The 14,836-nt window shown below is 38.8% G+C and overlaps 1 protein-coding gene across 1 annotated transcript in view; it reads right to left on the bottom strand.

The window, feature by feature from the left end:
- si:dkey-11f4.7 (piezo-type mechanosensitive ion channel component 2) overlaps positions 1-14,836 on the bottom strand; it is a 293,659-nt gene that overhangs the window by 244,916 nt on the left and 33,907 nt on the right. The window contains 4 exon segments of the mRNA XM_052605318.1: positions 9,888-10,101; positions 10,187-10,406; positions 10,743-10,878; positions 11,700-11,745. Coding sequence (XP_052461278.1) covers positions 9,888-10,101; positions 10,187-10,406; positions 10,743-10,878; positions 11,700-11,745 — 616 coding nt within the window.

The following is a 14,836-nucleotide window of genomic DNA, read 5'->3' as shown; positions in this document are numbered from 1 at the left end:
AAACTATAAAATTAAAAGCATCAATATGAAAAAAGAAAAAAGAGAAACAAAAAGGGAAAAAGAGAAAGAAGTACTTGCGCTGTTTAAAAAAGAAGGCGAAGATATGTTGAAGAGTATAAAACAGGCTAGGAAAGTCCTGAAGGAGGCAGAGAAAGATAACATGAGAAAAGAAAAGATATATGCAGAGCCCCCTCCTTATCTGCCTTTAGCATGGAGGTAACAGGAGAACTAGAGTTAGAAGGGCAGTTAGACATGGATGAGGAAAATAAGCCAGCTGTAAAAACACAGAGGCAACCCAGAAAGGCTAAGTGCAGGAGCCCTAAAACAATAAAGTTAACTGTATGAAGGTTGTTTTAGAGAAAAATAAATACAAATGTTCCAAGAAATGGACTAATATAGAGATGGCAGATATGGTGGAATATAGAAATAATAATAAATTAATTAAAATAAGTATGTATTTATTATTTAATAACTTATATTAATAGATTAATTAATTTAAAAGATGCACGTGCTTAAAACTTTATATCTAATATGTGAAGACATCTAAAATTTATATCTTGTTATCCCTGGGACACAGTATGAAAGTTAATCCATTACAGAGTTTCAGAGATTGGGCTTGTTTAAATGTAAAAAATAAAAGAAATAACTTGTGCAATGTGGAATGAAAGCAAGATTGGGTGACCAAGTTAATAGACATTTTGATACAAAAGCCATAGGCATTTTACAATAGGAAGGGAACTAGTTGCTTAAATAATTTAATTTAATTATTTTATTTACAATAATAGGAATTATTTTATGTTGGTTAGGAAACATTAATTCACCAATACCAGATTATGCTGAATCATGTATGCAAATATAGAAGAAAAATTATAATTGAAGTCTTTATTTTACTATACGCATGTCATGCTGTTATAAAAGGGTTTATTTTATTTTATTGCAGTATACTTAGATAATAAAGGTAGCTGATTTCTGCATTTTGCAAAGAAGAAAAAATGCTTGCTATTTTTCTGCAATGAAGAACTTGCTTAACTAACAAAGAATAAGAGAACTGCTGTTTTCAACCAGATGATTTTGTTTTTATTAAGGGACCACTGAAAGAGGAGGATTAAAAGTATATAAAATTTGAAAAAGAGCTGACTGCTCAGAAACAATTTGGTCAGAAGTTACATAGGTACATTTGATTAATGCAGTCTCTGAGTGTTAAACTTTCAGATGATTTCTGGAACAGTGCCTTGACAAAGGAAAGCAATGAACTAGAGAAGTGGCAAAGCAGCAAACACAGCAGCGGAGAGAAGACGAGGGAGGGGCTGATGGATGTTCCCCTCCCCTCCTGAAAGAGAAGAACACACTTCAGAAAGGAGAAAGACTGAATTTAAGCAGGAAAAGGTGAATCTTTCACTTGAGACTTTTCCTGAGGGTGAAAAGAACATTATGAAATGCCAAACTCTGGCAGAAAGCAACCAGAAGCCAGACTGAGAAGAAGCAGAGGAACAACAGAGACCGTACGCCACAACATCAAGTCTTTGAGTGCCATCACAGACTGACGACCCAGTACAACAGCCCAGGCTGATGATGTCATCAGAAGGACTTCCATGCCTTCAGTGCACAGGTCCTGCAGATTCAATGAACACATAGAGACTGCTTCAAATGTAAATTATTTTATTTCATTATCTTATTTACTATGTTTTAATCTTGATTATTCACTGGTCTCACAGCATTTCTTTAAACTCTGTGTTTTAACTAACTCTCTCAATCTGCTTTTCAATAGGTTCCAGTCCAATCTTATATTTAAAAAAAAAAAAATATATATATATATATATTCTGACAGACAGAAGTGAGTACTTGACTCACCGATCAGATAAACATGGAGCTGGATTTGGCATAGTAGGGCTGTTTCATTAACCAACTAGGGGAAAATGCATAACTGAATACTTGACAACAATGCTGAGTGCTTTGGGAAAAGAGAATAAATAAAAAAAATAAAAAAAAAAGGGTATCTTGATGAACAATAGAAAAAATATATATGGTTGAAAAAATAGAAATATTGGTCACTCCATTTTGTTTAAAGGTAATTGTCTAAGGTAAAACTGAATAAAATAATAATGAATAAAAAATTATTCAAAAGATCCAAAATCATGAAATCAAATATGCTGTCATCACTGGGGATAACAAGATGGAAATGTTGATGACCATGGATCCAAGATTTACGGAGATCTCCAATCCTCTTCTCAGAGTCGCTCATGAGCAATAACAAAAAAGTATTTGACTAAACTTTAAATTAGACAAACACATGACATTTGAGAAATTATAATTGGCTCTCTCAAATGCCCAATGCCTAGGCCTAATATTCTAAACAAATTCATCTATGAGATTTTGAAAAAAGGAGAAGAAAATAAAAGTTTTTGGCAAAAAAAAAAAAAAAAAAAAAAAAAAAAAAAAAGGGGGAGTGAAAGTGTGTGAAAAAGCATGAATGATGGTGTTGTATGGCATGAAAGAGAGTGTCTGACGAGACACTGAGGCAATTCAACCAATTTGCCCAAACAGCTGTATACAAATATGAATGTGGGCCCACAGGGCTAAATTATGCCCAGTAAAATAATGACCATGGATGTATTTGGTTAAGTATCCTGTTCAGTACCTAGGTCTTTGTTGTGGCAGAAAGAAAAACAGTGCCACACATGCGCAGCGTATAACATGGGAAGGCAGAGCAGAGCAAAGCAAGCTTGCTCTGTATACCCAACATTTAACTTTCTTTTCAGCATATCATGATGGAGCTGAATGTGTCAAAAGGATGAAATATTGTCTTTCTGACTGTTAAAATAAATACAGTGGGTTGAGTGTTTTCCAGGTCAAAAGGCCTATGCTTCTGAGCAACATAGGCTTGGATAAATTATCCATTAATCTAGTGGAACTCAGTTTACAAAACAAAGAGATAACTAAATAAGCAAATTGTTGAGAATAAAATTGAAATGAATTAAAAAATAGTAAAGACAGCACTGGAATTGTAAATTGAAATTGAAAACTCAAAAAGGGGCCAGGACAGCCCTCAACCCACATTACATTTCCACAGGTCACACCAAGAAGGACGACTAGCAAGATGAGCAAATTAGCATGCTTGATAACACTAACAAAAAACTCTTAAGTTTTCCATTTACAGGTGACAGCAGTTCCAGTAATGCCAAGGAATGCTTCGCCCCATCAAAGAGAACCAGTGAGGGTGCAGTTATGATCTCAAAAGAGCCTTGCATGAATCAGCAAAATGGTTACAGAGTGACACCTGAGTTCACATCTCTAACCTTAAAATACCCCAACCAGCTTCAACAACTCTACACAGCATGAAGTGAGGGATGAAGGGCGTGCTAGTAACGACCCACCCTTGCCAACGAGGGAAAGACCATTGCAACGACTCGCAAAGAGTCTCCCTGGTGAAGATGGAATGAGAGAATGATGGGACTGCTACTGAGATCAAAATACTTGGGAGCAGATATGAGCCAACAAATAGAAAAGAAAAAGTGGAAAAAGAATGTCAAGTAATGGTAGATGAAGAATTTGAAGGTTATGAGAAGGGAAATATGGATGTAGGAAGGATAGAAGGGAGAATAGAGCAATTGGATGCAACAAATAGCATGAAAGGAGCAAAATAGAAAAGCTCAAGATTATTTGTGAATTGAAGAAGGAAAAGTATGTGTTATGTTTGGGGGACAATGCTGTATTTATATACCAAATAATACTGCTCAAGAAGGAGCATTTAATGAAGTACTGATCAAATTGAAAAGGCTAAGAAGGGTAGATAAAGAAACTGTTGGAAAAGATAATAAAATGTAAGACTGGTTTGATTTACAGTTAGGAGCATGGGGAGCATAGTTTATAACTAAATTGGGAAAGTTTTTAGGAATTGCATTATTGACAGGAGATTTACTATTTTAATGTATACTTCCTATATTGAAGTCACAAGTCAAAGCCACAGTTAAGCAAATTAAAATTCAAAGATGTCAAAATGATGGGAAATAGATTTTTGAAGGTAACCGAAAAGGCTCTCTATGATACATAAGGTATCTAAGCTGAAGATCAACTCTTATAATCTTGTGATATTCAATGTGTGATGTGATGTATGTATTTGTATGTCTTTTATACATAACTGTGATAACCACCGGCCAGTGCTGAACCAATTGCACATTCATGCTTTTAACAATGTTTACTATTAAAAGAGGGGTTAGGGAGACTGGATCTTTTACTCGCTCCTAGTCAAATTAGGAGAGAGATGTTTGGTCCAGTAATCCCTCAGAGTGGAATTTCATAATCTAGTCACTGGTGATAATACAATGTGACTTATTTAGTCACTAGGTAGTGTAAATAATATGAATGGATTATGGAGTAGCACTCTGGATAAGAATAACCAAATGTGAGACTTATTAAGTCTCAAAGGGGAGAATATGTGGAAGATTTTTAGTAGTAAGGTTTTAATTAATCAAGTATATAATCAATGAGAATCTAGCCATTTTTGTTTTAAGTTATTATTCTATTAAAAGCTAATAGAAATTTGCCTACGCCCTGGAATGTACCAAACTGATAAGAAACACAGGGTCAGATATACATTGAGGGCCTGCGTAAAGCAAGCAGAAGGCCTCTCCTCTAGGGATGTATGAAATGTGTAGACTAAAGATAAAGTTGTTGACTATGTGGAACCGCCCCATATCATGGATAAAAGGAAAAAACAAATAGGATACGGGAGATCTTCTTGCCAGGAGCTCTCGACTTTGTTTTGCGCAAAATAAAGTCTTTTCTTCTGAGAGAAAAATCCCTGACTGAGTTCGATTCTTTGGAGAACCGGCAAAATACACCACAGAGTTTGAAGATATCATCATCTACAGTGCATAATATCATCCAAAGATTCTGAGAATCTGGAACAATCTCTGTGTGTAAGGGTCGAGGCCGGAAAACATTACAGGATGCCTGTGATCTTCTGGCCCTTAGATGGCACTGCATCACATACAGAAATGCTACTGTAATGGAAATCACAACATAGGTTTAGGAATACTTTCAGAAAACAGTCAGTGAGCACAATCCACCGTGCCATTCCCCCGTTGCCGGCTAAAACTCTATTGGTCCAAAAAGAAGCCATATCTAAACATGATCCAGAAGCACAGGTGTTTTCTCTGGGCCAAGGCTCATTTAAAATGGACTGTGGCAAAGTGGATATTAATTAATAAACTTCATTTCCAGACCCAAAGGGATCCATAGTACAATACAAAAACACATACATAGAAGAAGAAAAAATAAAAATAAATAAATAAATATACAAGAAGTAAAAATAGACCCTCCACAGTGTTCAGTGTCTAACATACAGACATGTACACCAATGGTTCCACAGTCTGGACGAAAATCTTACAGAACTTCGTCTAGGGTTAGCCAACACAGCAATTAGATCATATTTAGACTTACCCCGGCACTAACAAACATATGGCTTGCACTGGAGTTTCTTGGAACTCTTAGCAGCAGCCTCATGCTGTCATTATAAGCCACTGTGAGCTTTCTAATGATATCTTGCTTATAACGGCACCAAAGATAGGCAGTATACAATGCTGTACAGTATGTTCTAAAGAGTGAAATCTTCACAGGGACAGAGCACATACTAAACTTACGACACAACATGTTCGCTTGCATATACAGCTTACGACGCTGCCTATAAATATACTTGTCATCAGACCGGTCATTTGCAATAATATGGCCAATATATGTAATATCTGTGCATACATCAAGTACAGTACCAGATAGATAAAAATCAGGAAAATGAGAATGTTTATCATCTCTACTTCTTCATAATTTATAGTCATAATTTTACTCTTTTTTGGATTATACTTTATATCAAAATCTACACCATACTGTGTGCATAGTCTCAACAGCTGTTGTATACCAGCACTTTATGGGCTAAAAATGACCAAGTCATCAGCGTACATAAGGTGATTAATTAGTGAGTCACCAACCCTACAACCTGTACCACAAGCATTTAAAATCATAGACAAATCATTCATATACACATTAAAAAGAAAATGAAACAGAATTCCACCCTGTCGAACCCCATTGGTCACTTTAAAGGGAGCCGTTGTTACACTCCCCCATTTAACTCTCATTGTCTGATGAGAATACCAATAGACCAAGATTCTAATAAAAAAACCAGGGACCCCACTTTTAATCAATTTTAAAAACAATGTTTGATGATTAACACGGTCAAATGCTTTAGAGGCATCAATGAAGCACAAGAACATTGTGGAATTTTGTTTATTATATCTATCTAAAATTTCCTTTAGTGCAAAAATACATAAATCAGTACCATGCTTTCGTTTAAAACTAAATTGATTATCCGTAGACAGGAGGACGTACCTCTCAAGTCTACACAGAACAACTGTCTCCAGCACTTTTGACATAACACTGGCCAAAGCTATTGGCCTATAGTTATCTGAGCTATTCAGCTTCCCCACTTTATCCTTGATAACAGGTACCAGCTCAACAGACAGCATAGAATCAGGTAACTCCCCATGAACAAAAAACCCTGTGTAGCACATAGCCACCAGAGGACACAGTTTCTTACTAGCAAGTTTAAGATGTTCAGCTGTAATATGGTCCGGACCACATGCCTTATTATCCCTTAGCTTCAATATTGCTTCATGGATTTCAGAAGAAGTAATAACAACATCATCATTATACTCCACATTATCCACCACAAACAGATTACTTTTTTACACAGTTTAGTAGTTCACAATAATGTTTCCGCCATAACTGTGAGATTTCATCAGGACCACTCACACCATCTATATTAGACGGAAGAGATATTTTGAAATTATTAATAGTTTAAATTTCTTTCTAGAAATCATTAAGATTATTATTTTGCAGCTTCCATGCCAGTGAATCAGACCTCATAATGTTTTCATTTCTTTTAATATAGCGAAGTGCACATTTAAATCTGGCATTAGTGCTTTTTTTTTGTTTCAAACAAGGGGACATGCCTACTTTTGCCTGACTCAGCCCATTTTTTAAAAGCATTACGGGCCTCTACATGAAGCTCTTCTACGTATTCCTTCCACCCTGGCTTAACAATGCACGAAAGTTTTTCCTAGGTTTATATAGAGGCCTACTCTAAATACTGAGAGGCTCCACAATAGCTTCATACAGGGAACATAAAGCCTTACAGTGTTGCACATTCTTACAATTCATATCCCGACACAACAAGGCATCATTTGGGACCTCAATATTGGCCAACAAAGCATCTGAATGATCCACATATCTATTAAGATCTCGCTTAGAAATTTTTGACCAATTTATTTTCCCTACATCAAACTGTTCTGTTTTAATATCCATGTTGGAACTAATTTTCCAACATGACAATGCCAGACCACATACTGCATCAATTATAACATCATAGCTGCGTAGAATAAGGATCTGGGTACTGAAATGGTCAGCCTTCAGTCCAGATCTTTTACCCATAGAAGACATTTGGTGCATCATAAAGAGGAAGATTCGAAAAATAAGCCCTAAGACATCTGAGCAACTAGAAACCTGTATTAGACAAGAATGGGACAACATTCCTATTCCTAAACTTGAGCAACTTGTCTCATCAGTCCCCAGACGTTTGCAGACTGTTATAAAAAGAAGAGGGGATGCCACACAGTGGTAAACATGGCCTTGTCCCAATTTTTTGAGATGTGTTGATGCCATGAAATTTTAAATCAACTTATTTTTCCCTTAATATGATAAATTTTCTCAATTTAAACATTTCATATGTCATCTATTTCGTATTCTGAATAAAATATTTAAATTTGAAAATTCCACATCATTACATTCTGTTTTTATTCACAATTTGTACAGTGTCCTAAATTGTTTGGAATCGGCTTTGTAACTGAATTCAACCGCTAATAAATAATTCAACATAATAAATGGGAATCTGTGAAAATATTTTGGATCTCTCCAGTTGATCTGGCAATCCATCTCCTAAACTTCGATATCTATTATTAGTTTAATCAGAGGCTTCTGCATGAGCTCTCAACCAATGATTCACCTGCGATCCACAAGGACTGCCTCCCTTTTCTCCATGTTGCAAATGGAAAAGTAAAAATAATTAATTAAATAAATAAATATATAATCTAGAAATAAATACATGTGGGAAAAAATAAATTGTTACGGGGTCTTAATCTGGCTCAAATTTATATATCATGTTGATGCCATCCTTAACTAAACCGGAGCTGACTGAGGAACATGCTGCTTTGGCAAGTAGTGAGGCAGTACTGAAACACTGTCTTAAACTGTTCGCCAATCACAACGCACTGGAACAGCTAACCAGTCACATCACATTTCCTTTTTCGAAGGCAGGCCTTCATGAAACCCGGAACTACACAAGCCATTCATGCCAGGATGGGGAGAAAGAAATTGTAATATTGTAAATTATGTTTAAAAAATTATGCGTTTTTCAAACCACCAAGCATGCGAGCATGTTCTAGTACAACCCCAAAACAAATTCAAGACATTGTAAAAGAGCATAATAGGACCCCTTTAAGAAAACAAGCAGCATTAAGAATAGAAATAATACAGCTGGAACAGAGAGTGTTAGAGTTATTTTTTTTTTTTTACTTGATAAGACTTCCCTCTATAATCTCTATATTCACTATAAAGCCAAGCATCTAAAATGTAAAATCACACATTTGTTTCCAAACAAATGACTATTAAGTAACAATCTCTCTTTTTTTTTTTTTTTTTTTTTAACTTGTATAGCATACTTGATATTCATGCATACTGAGTGTTTTACACTGTTAAAGATTTGGATTCCCATGCTAAACATGGACAAAGTTTCAAAAATTAAGTTGTACGTTTGAAGGAGTATTTTTGTTCCAAAAAAACCTCTTCCGGTTTGTCGCAAGTTTCGGAAAGTTTTTTTTCGAGTATGGGTCTGTGTGACGTTAAATGGAGCGGAATTTCCTTATATGGGTCCTAAGGCACTTCTGCCGGAAGAGCGCGCGCTCCCGTATAGCAGAGCACTGAGAGGCTAAGCACAGGCTTTCTCTGATCAGAGCGAGAGCGTCGCGAAAAGTCACAAAAGAAGTGTGTTTTTGGTTGCCAGGGCAAGACAACCCTGCACAGATTACCAAAAGAGAAACAGCATTAAGGGACCAGTGGATGGAGTTTATTTTTACAGAGCATCAACGGAGTTGTGCAAGTGTTTTTGTTTGTTCCCTGCATTTCGAAGATGCTTGTTTTACAAACAAGGCCCAGTTTGACACCGGATTTGCACATCATTTATTTCTTAAGGATAATGCAGTCCCAACGAAAAAGGGTCACGATCGTGTGTTGGAACCGCATGCGGTGAGTAAAACTGCTTCAAATATCTCTGTGTTATTAACTTAGCTATCAGCGTGTAAGCACATCAAGTAAACAACATGCGATGTTGTCATCAAACTGCACTTTCCACATGTACAGCTTAAAAAAAAAAAAGACGACATAAAGTGGAACTTAATCATTTTCCAAAACCGCTAAGCAAATATATACAGTTTCAGTACATACCACATAGAGACGCCTTTGCTGATGCTGCTCTTGTTAAATTTCAGCCTCTGGATCTGTGTCACAGCTTCCAAACGCTCTCAACGCAAAAGCCTACTCACGCTCGTGATTCTTTAGCTCCGCCCCCACAAGTCACGCCTCTAGGCGCTCGTGTTTTTCCGGGAAAAATCGGTACAGAGTATCTTTCTCTTATAAATATAATAAAAATAAAGACTTTTTGGAGTTATGAAGGATGCAGTACTACTCTATAGGTACTCAAGATTAACAGGATATTGAGTGAAAACGAGCATTTCACCCTCCCTTTAATGATACGGTTTACTGGGTAGAAATCTGCACTGCACCTTGCAAAGCCATCCTGAGGAGGAATAAGCTGTTGGATGAGAGGTAGCTGGTAGAGGTAAAGGATAAGGATGTGTCCTCCACTGAAGATGGTCATCATTACACACAAAGAGCTGAAGTGTAGCAAAGAGATGGTATAGTCTAATACCCAGCACCACACAATGCCAAGAAACACCATGAAATACAGTGTTGACGTCAGCGAGGGAAACGATATACCTGTCAAAATATATAAGATCATTGACTGCATCTATAGATCATTTTTTTTAGAATAGACACAAACATTCCTATCAATATGCATTACCTGCCAACCCCAACAGAACAGTCACCAAGACTTTTCCAGCAATGTTCATTGTAGAAGACATAAGAAGTCTCAGACTGGTCAAAAATATGATACATTTTTGCAGAACGTCAGGAGAGGAGAGTGGAGAGGTGTGACTCTTATCAGAGGAGCTGAGGGAGGATTCCTCAGATGTCCTACTTTCCTCTTCACATTCTGAGTCCGGAGTCTCTCCATCTGAACCCTGTCAAATATTGAAACGGGAACAGAGAAGACAACACTAAAAATATTAGTTGTTTTATGTTTGAAAATGCATTCAGTTAAAATGTTTTATACCTTACGATCATTTATAATGCATATAAAGTAGCTAGTAAGTTTATAATGATTTAATAAAGAAAAATAATAATGTAATCCTGCAGAGTTTAGCTCCAGCCATGCCGTAATTTTCAAGTAAACTCAAAGTTCTTTATCAACTGCCCTAATTGTGTTTGATTAGGCTTGCAGGATGGTGGGCCTCCAGGAAGAAGACTAAGCAGCCCTGATCTACAACTAATTTATACAATTACAAGTTGCTCATTACCTCACTGTTGTAGTGGTTTTCACTATGATGTGGCTTCTTGGCTTTACACCAATGAAGGATGAACAGTGTAGACAGGATGACAGTGAGATCTGGCATTAGTAGACGTATTATGTTAAGTGTGTCCACATCACTAAACCTGGGAAGAGGTGTAAAAAGATACATATGTATTTTACTAAGAAAAACAAATATATATAATTGAGACAATTTAAGTACACACAAAAAATCAGAGGAAGAAAAGAACATTACTGTTCAATTAACTTAAAATATAGGTTCAATATAAAAAATATAAAAAGTGGAACACCACATAGAATATTAAACATATATTTTCACTGGGTGGGAGAAAACATTTAATAACCAGAAATGCCATAAAATTTTATAGATCACATTAGGGATGTGCAACAAAGCCTATATTTGCATCTCTATCTGTAGCAATGGCTAACTCAAATGTATCTTTTCTCACTTTACAAATCTTCACTATGTGGGAGAGCTAAACGTATGCTGCTCATGATGTCTTGTTCATACAGGTGACTGTTATTGATGTTAACTCTAATTATTAATTGGCAGTGACACTATGGGTATATTTCAAGCTTGCAGCTTTAATCATTTGCTATCTTTACCTGTTTGAGAAGTGATACCAATCTGCATCACTAATGTTACATGGATTTACACTGTTCCCCTAGTGTTCAGCTACTGACACAATGTTGATTGAACCAGAATCGAAGAGGAATGTTTTCTGTTACACATGCAGGCTGGCCACATTACTGTGTGTGAAAATTTACATTGATCTTATTACTATATCTGTTCAACTGTTGAAAGAATCTCACAAAATTGTGTTCACCCCACCTCATGAACAGGATTTGCCCCAACTAAAGTGGACTCAAACACTATTAGGCAACTGTATGCTACTGATGTAATGTCTTACTTTGAAAGAAACATTTTAATTAATATATTCCATACCTGACAATGCCAAGGTGAAAGAAAATGCTGTCCCATGGCCCAGTCTCTGAAGAATAAAAAGCATACATTTATTACTATGCATGAATAGCACAGGGTAAAACCTGAAATAAAAACTTGGTTCCATTCTATATTAGGTGGCCATAACTACTATGTAGTTAAATAATAATAAAAATAAAAACTTATTGTGTTCAATTTGAAATGCAGAACACTTCTGCTGCTATCGAGGTTGAATATGGGAAAGGTTAGATACAGGTTTGGTGGTTTTAGACCGTATCATAGTACTGAGATTGCTCTCCTTAGAGTTACAAATGATCTGCTTTTATCATCTGATCGTGGGTATATCTCTCTATTAGTTTTATTGGATCTTAGTGCTGCGTTTGACACAATTGACCACAACATTATTTTACATAGACTTGAACACTTTGTTGACATTAATGGAAGTGCATTAGCATGGTTTGAATCGTACTTATATGACCGCCATCAGTTCGTAGCAGTGAATGAAGATGTATCATATCGATCACAAGTGCAGTATTGAGTACCTCAAGGCTCAGTACTAGGGCCGCTACTCTTCACGCTTTATATGTAACCCTTGGGAGATATCATCAGGAAACATGGTGTTAGCTTTCACTGTTATGCTGATGATAGTCAGCTCTATACTTATCCGTGGCCTGGTGAAACACACCAATTTGAAAAACTAATGGAATGCATAGTCGATATAAAAACTGGATGACGAGTAATTTCTTACTGCTAAATTCTGAAAAAACAGAGGTGTTAATTATAGGACCTAAAAACTCTGCTTGTAATAACCTAGAACAATGTCTAAGACTTGATGGCTGCTCTGTTAATTCTTCTTCATCAGTTAGAAACCTAGGTGTGCTCTCAATGTCAAATGCAGAAATGTGTTAGGGTTGCTGGGAGAAAAAGGGACCCAAGAGCAGATTCGCAGTTTGCCAAAATTTATTGAACAAAAACAGGCAATAGTCCAAAACAAAGACAGTAGTCCAAAACAAAGGCAATAATCCAAAACAAACGCTGACAATCAGCAACCCGGGAAGGACTCCAAAAACTGGACTGTGTACGGGACTGGGTACACCAAAAAGACAAAAAACAAGATTAAATGAACAAACAGGGCATGACAACTAGGCACAACTTGAGCACAATAGTTTTAAGGACAGTAGTGAAACGGATGGTAGCCAAGACACACTGACAGAGAAGCACAGAAAGAGAGAAGCATAAGTATAGAAGAAAATCAATGTGAAATTGAGAGACAGGTGTGTGTGTGTGAGCTGGAACACTAATTAGGATGAGGTGCAGCTGTGAAGACAGAGTGAGTGGAATTAACCACTTTAGACATAACACAACAGAAGTCCTGATGATCAAACCAGTGTCCTGACAGGACCCCCCGCCCCAGGAATGCCACCAGGCTTTCCAGGGTGAGGGGCAGATCGATGGTAATCCTCAATAAGAGAGCGGTCCAGAATGTCCCGAGTCGGGACCCAACATCTCTCCTCTGGACCGTACCCCTCCCAATCAACCAGGTACTGGTATCCCCTGCCCCGCCGCCTGGAATCAAGAATCCTCCTAACGGTAAAAGCGGGAGCACCCTCAACTATCAAGGGAGGAGGGGGTAGGGGTTTAGGGGAAGATGATGAAGAGAGAGAACGAATAAAAGGCTTGACACAAGACACGTGAAACACTGGATGCACTCGACGAAGAGGATGCGGAAGCCGAAGCCGAACCGCCACCGGACTGAGCACCTTAACAATGGGGTATGGCCCAATGAACCGCGGTGCCAACTTCTTGGAGGGCACCTTAAGAGGCAGGTTCTTGGTGGAGAGCCATACCTTTTGCCCACAGATGTATCTGGGTGCCTCAGCCCGACGACGATCCGCCAATCTCTTGGTGCGTTCCCTAGTTCTCAGAAGCGCTTCCCTGGCCCTCCTCCAGGTTCGCCGGCATCGACTGATAAATGCCTGAACTGAGGGAACCGCAGCTTCGGAACTCTGTGAAGGAAACAGAGGGGGTTGATATCCGAGACAGCAAAAGAAAGGAGACAATCCAGTAGACGACACCGGCAATGTATTGTGCGCATACTCAACCCACGTAAGCTGCTGGCACCAGGACGAGGGATTATGTGAAGCCAGACAACGAAGGGTCCTCCCAAGGTCCTGGTTCGCACGCTCGGTCTGGCCATTGGTCTGTGGGTGGAATCCTGACGACAGGCTAGTGGTAGCACCAATCTGTCGACAGAACTCCCTCCAGAAGTGGGAGACGAACTGGGGTCCCCGGTCAGAAACCACGTCCTCCGGAAGACCATGGATCCGAAAGACGTGGTCCACGACCGCCCGAGCAGTCTCCCTGGCAGAAGGAAGTTTAGGGAGAGGGATAAAGTGAACCGCCTTAGAAAAGCGGTCCACTACAGTGAGAACAACCGTATTGCCACTGGACTCTGGTAAACCACACACAAAGTCCAGCGCAATATGAGACCAGGGACGAGATGGGACAGGAAGAGGTTGGAGCAAACCAATGGGTACAGAACTAGAGGACTTGTTTTGGGCACAGACCGAGCAGGCGACCACAAAATCACGAACCTCCCCCCCCATGCCTGGCCACCAAAAACGCTGACGAATGGCAGCCAACGTTCTCCTCACTCCTGGGTGACAGACCAGTTTGGAGGCGTGACCCCACTCCAGAACCTCTGGCCGAACCAACTCCGGAACAAACAGCCGACCCACCGGGCCCCCCTCTGGCACCTCTGCCTCCGACTGAGCCAGCCTGACATGCTCCTCGATGCCCCAGGTGACGGACCCCACCACACAACCAGGTGAAATAATGGTGTCTGGTGGAGTTGCATCCTCCGGGGCAGTGAATTGACGGGAGAGCGCATCAGGCTTAATGTTTTTGGAGCCTGGTCGGTAAGACAGGGTAAAATTAAAGCGACCAAAGAAGAGTGCCCAGCGAGCCTGCCTGGAATTTAGTCGTTTGGCAGTTTGGATATATTCCAAGTTCCGATGGTCGGTCCAGACCAGAAACGGCTCCGCCGAGCCCTCCAACCAGTGGCGCCACTCCCCCAAAGCTAGCCGTACAGCCAGCAACTCCCGGTTGCCGATGTCGTAGTTCCGTTCTGTGGGGGACAA

This window comes from Carassius gibelio, chromosome A9, assembly GCF_023724105.1.
Source record: "Carassius gibelio isolate Cgi1373 ecotype wild population from Czech Republic chromosome A9, carGib1.2-hapl.c, whole genome shotgun sequence".
Classification (NCBI taxonomy): domain Eukaryota; kingdom Metazoa; phylum Chordata; class Actinopteri; order Cypriniformes; family Cyprinidae; genus Carassius; species Carassius gibelio.
The sequence above is the reverse complement of the archived record's forward strand: the minus strand, read 5'-3'. Positions and strand labels throughout refer to the sequence as shown.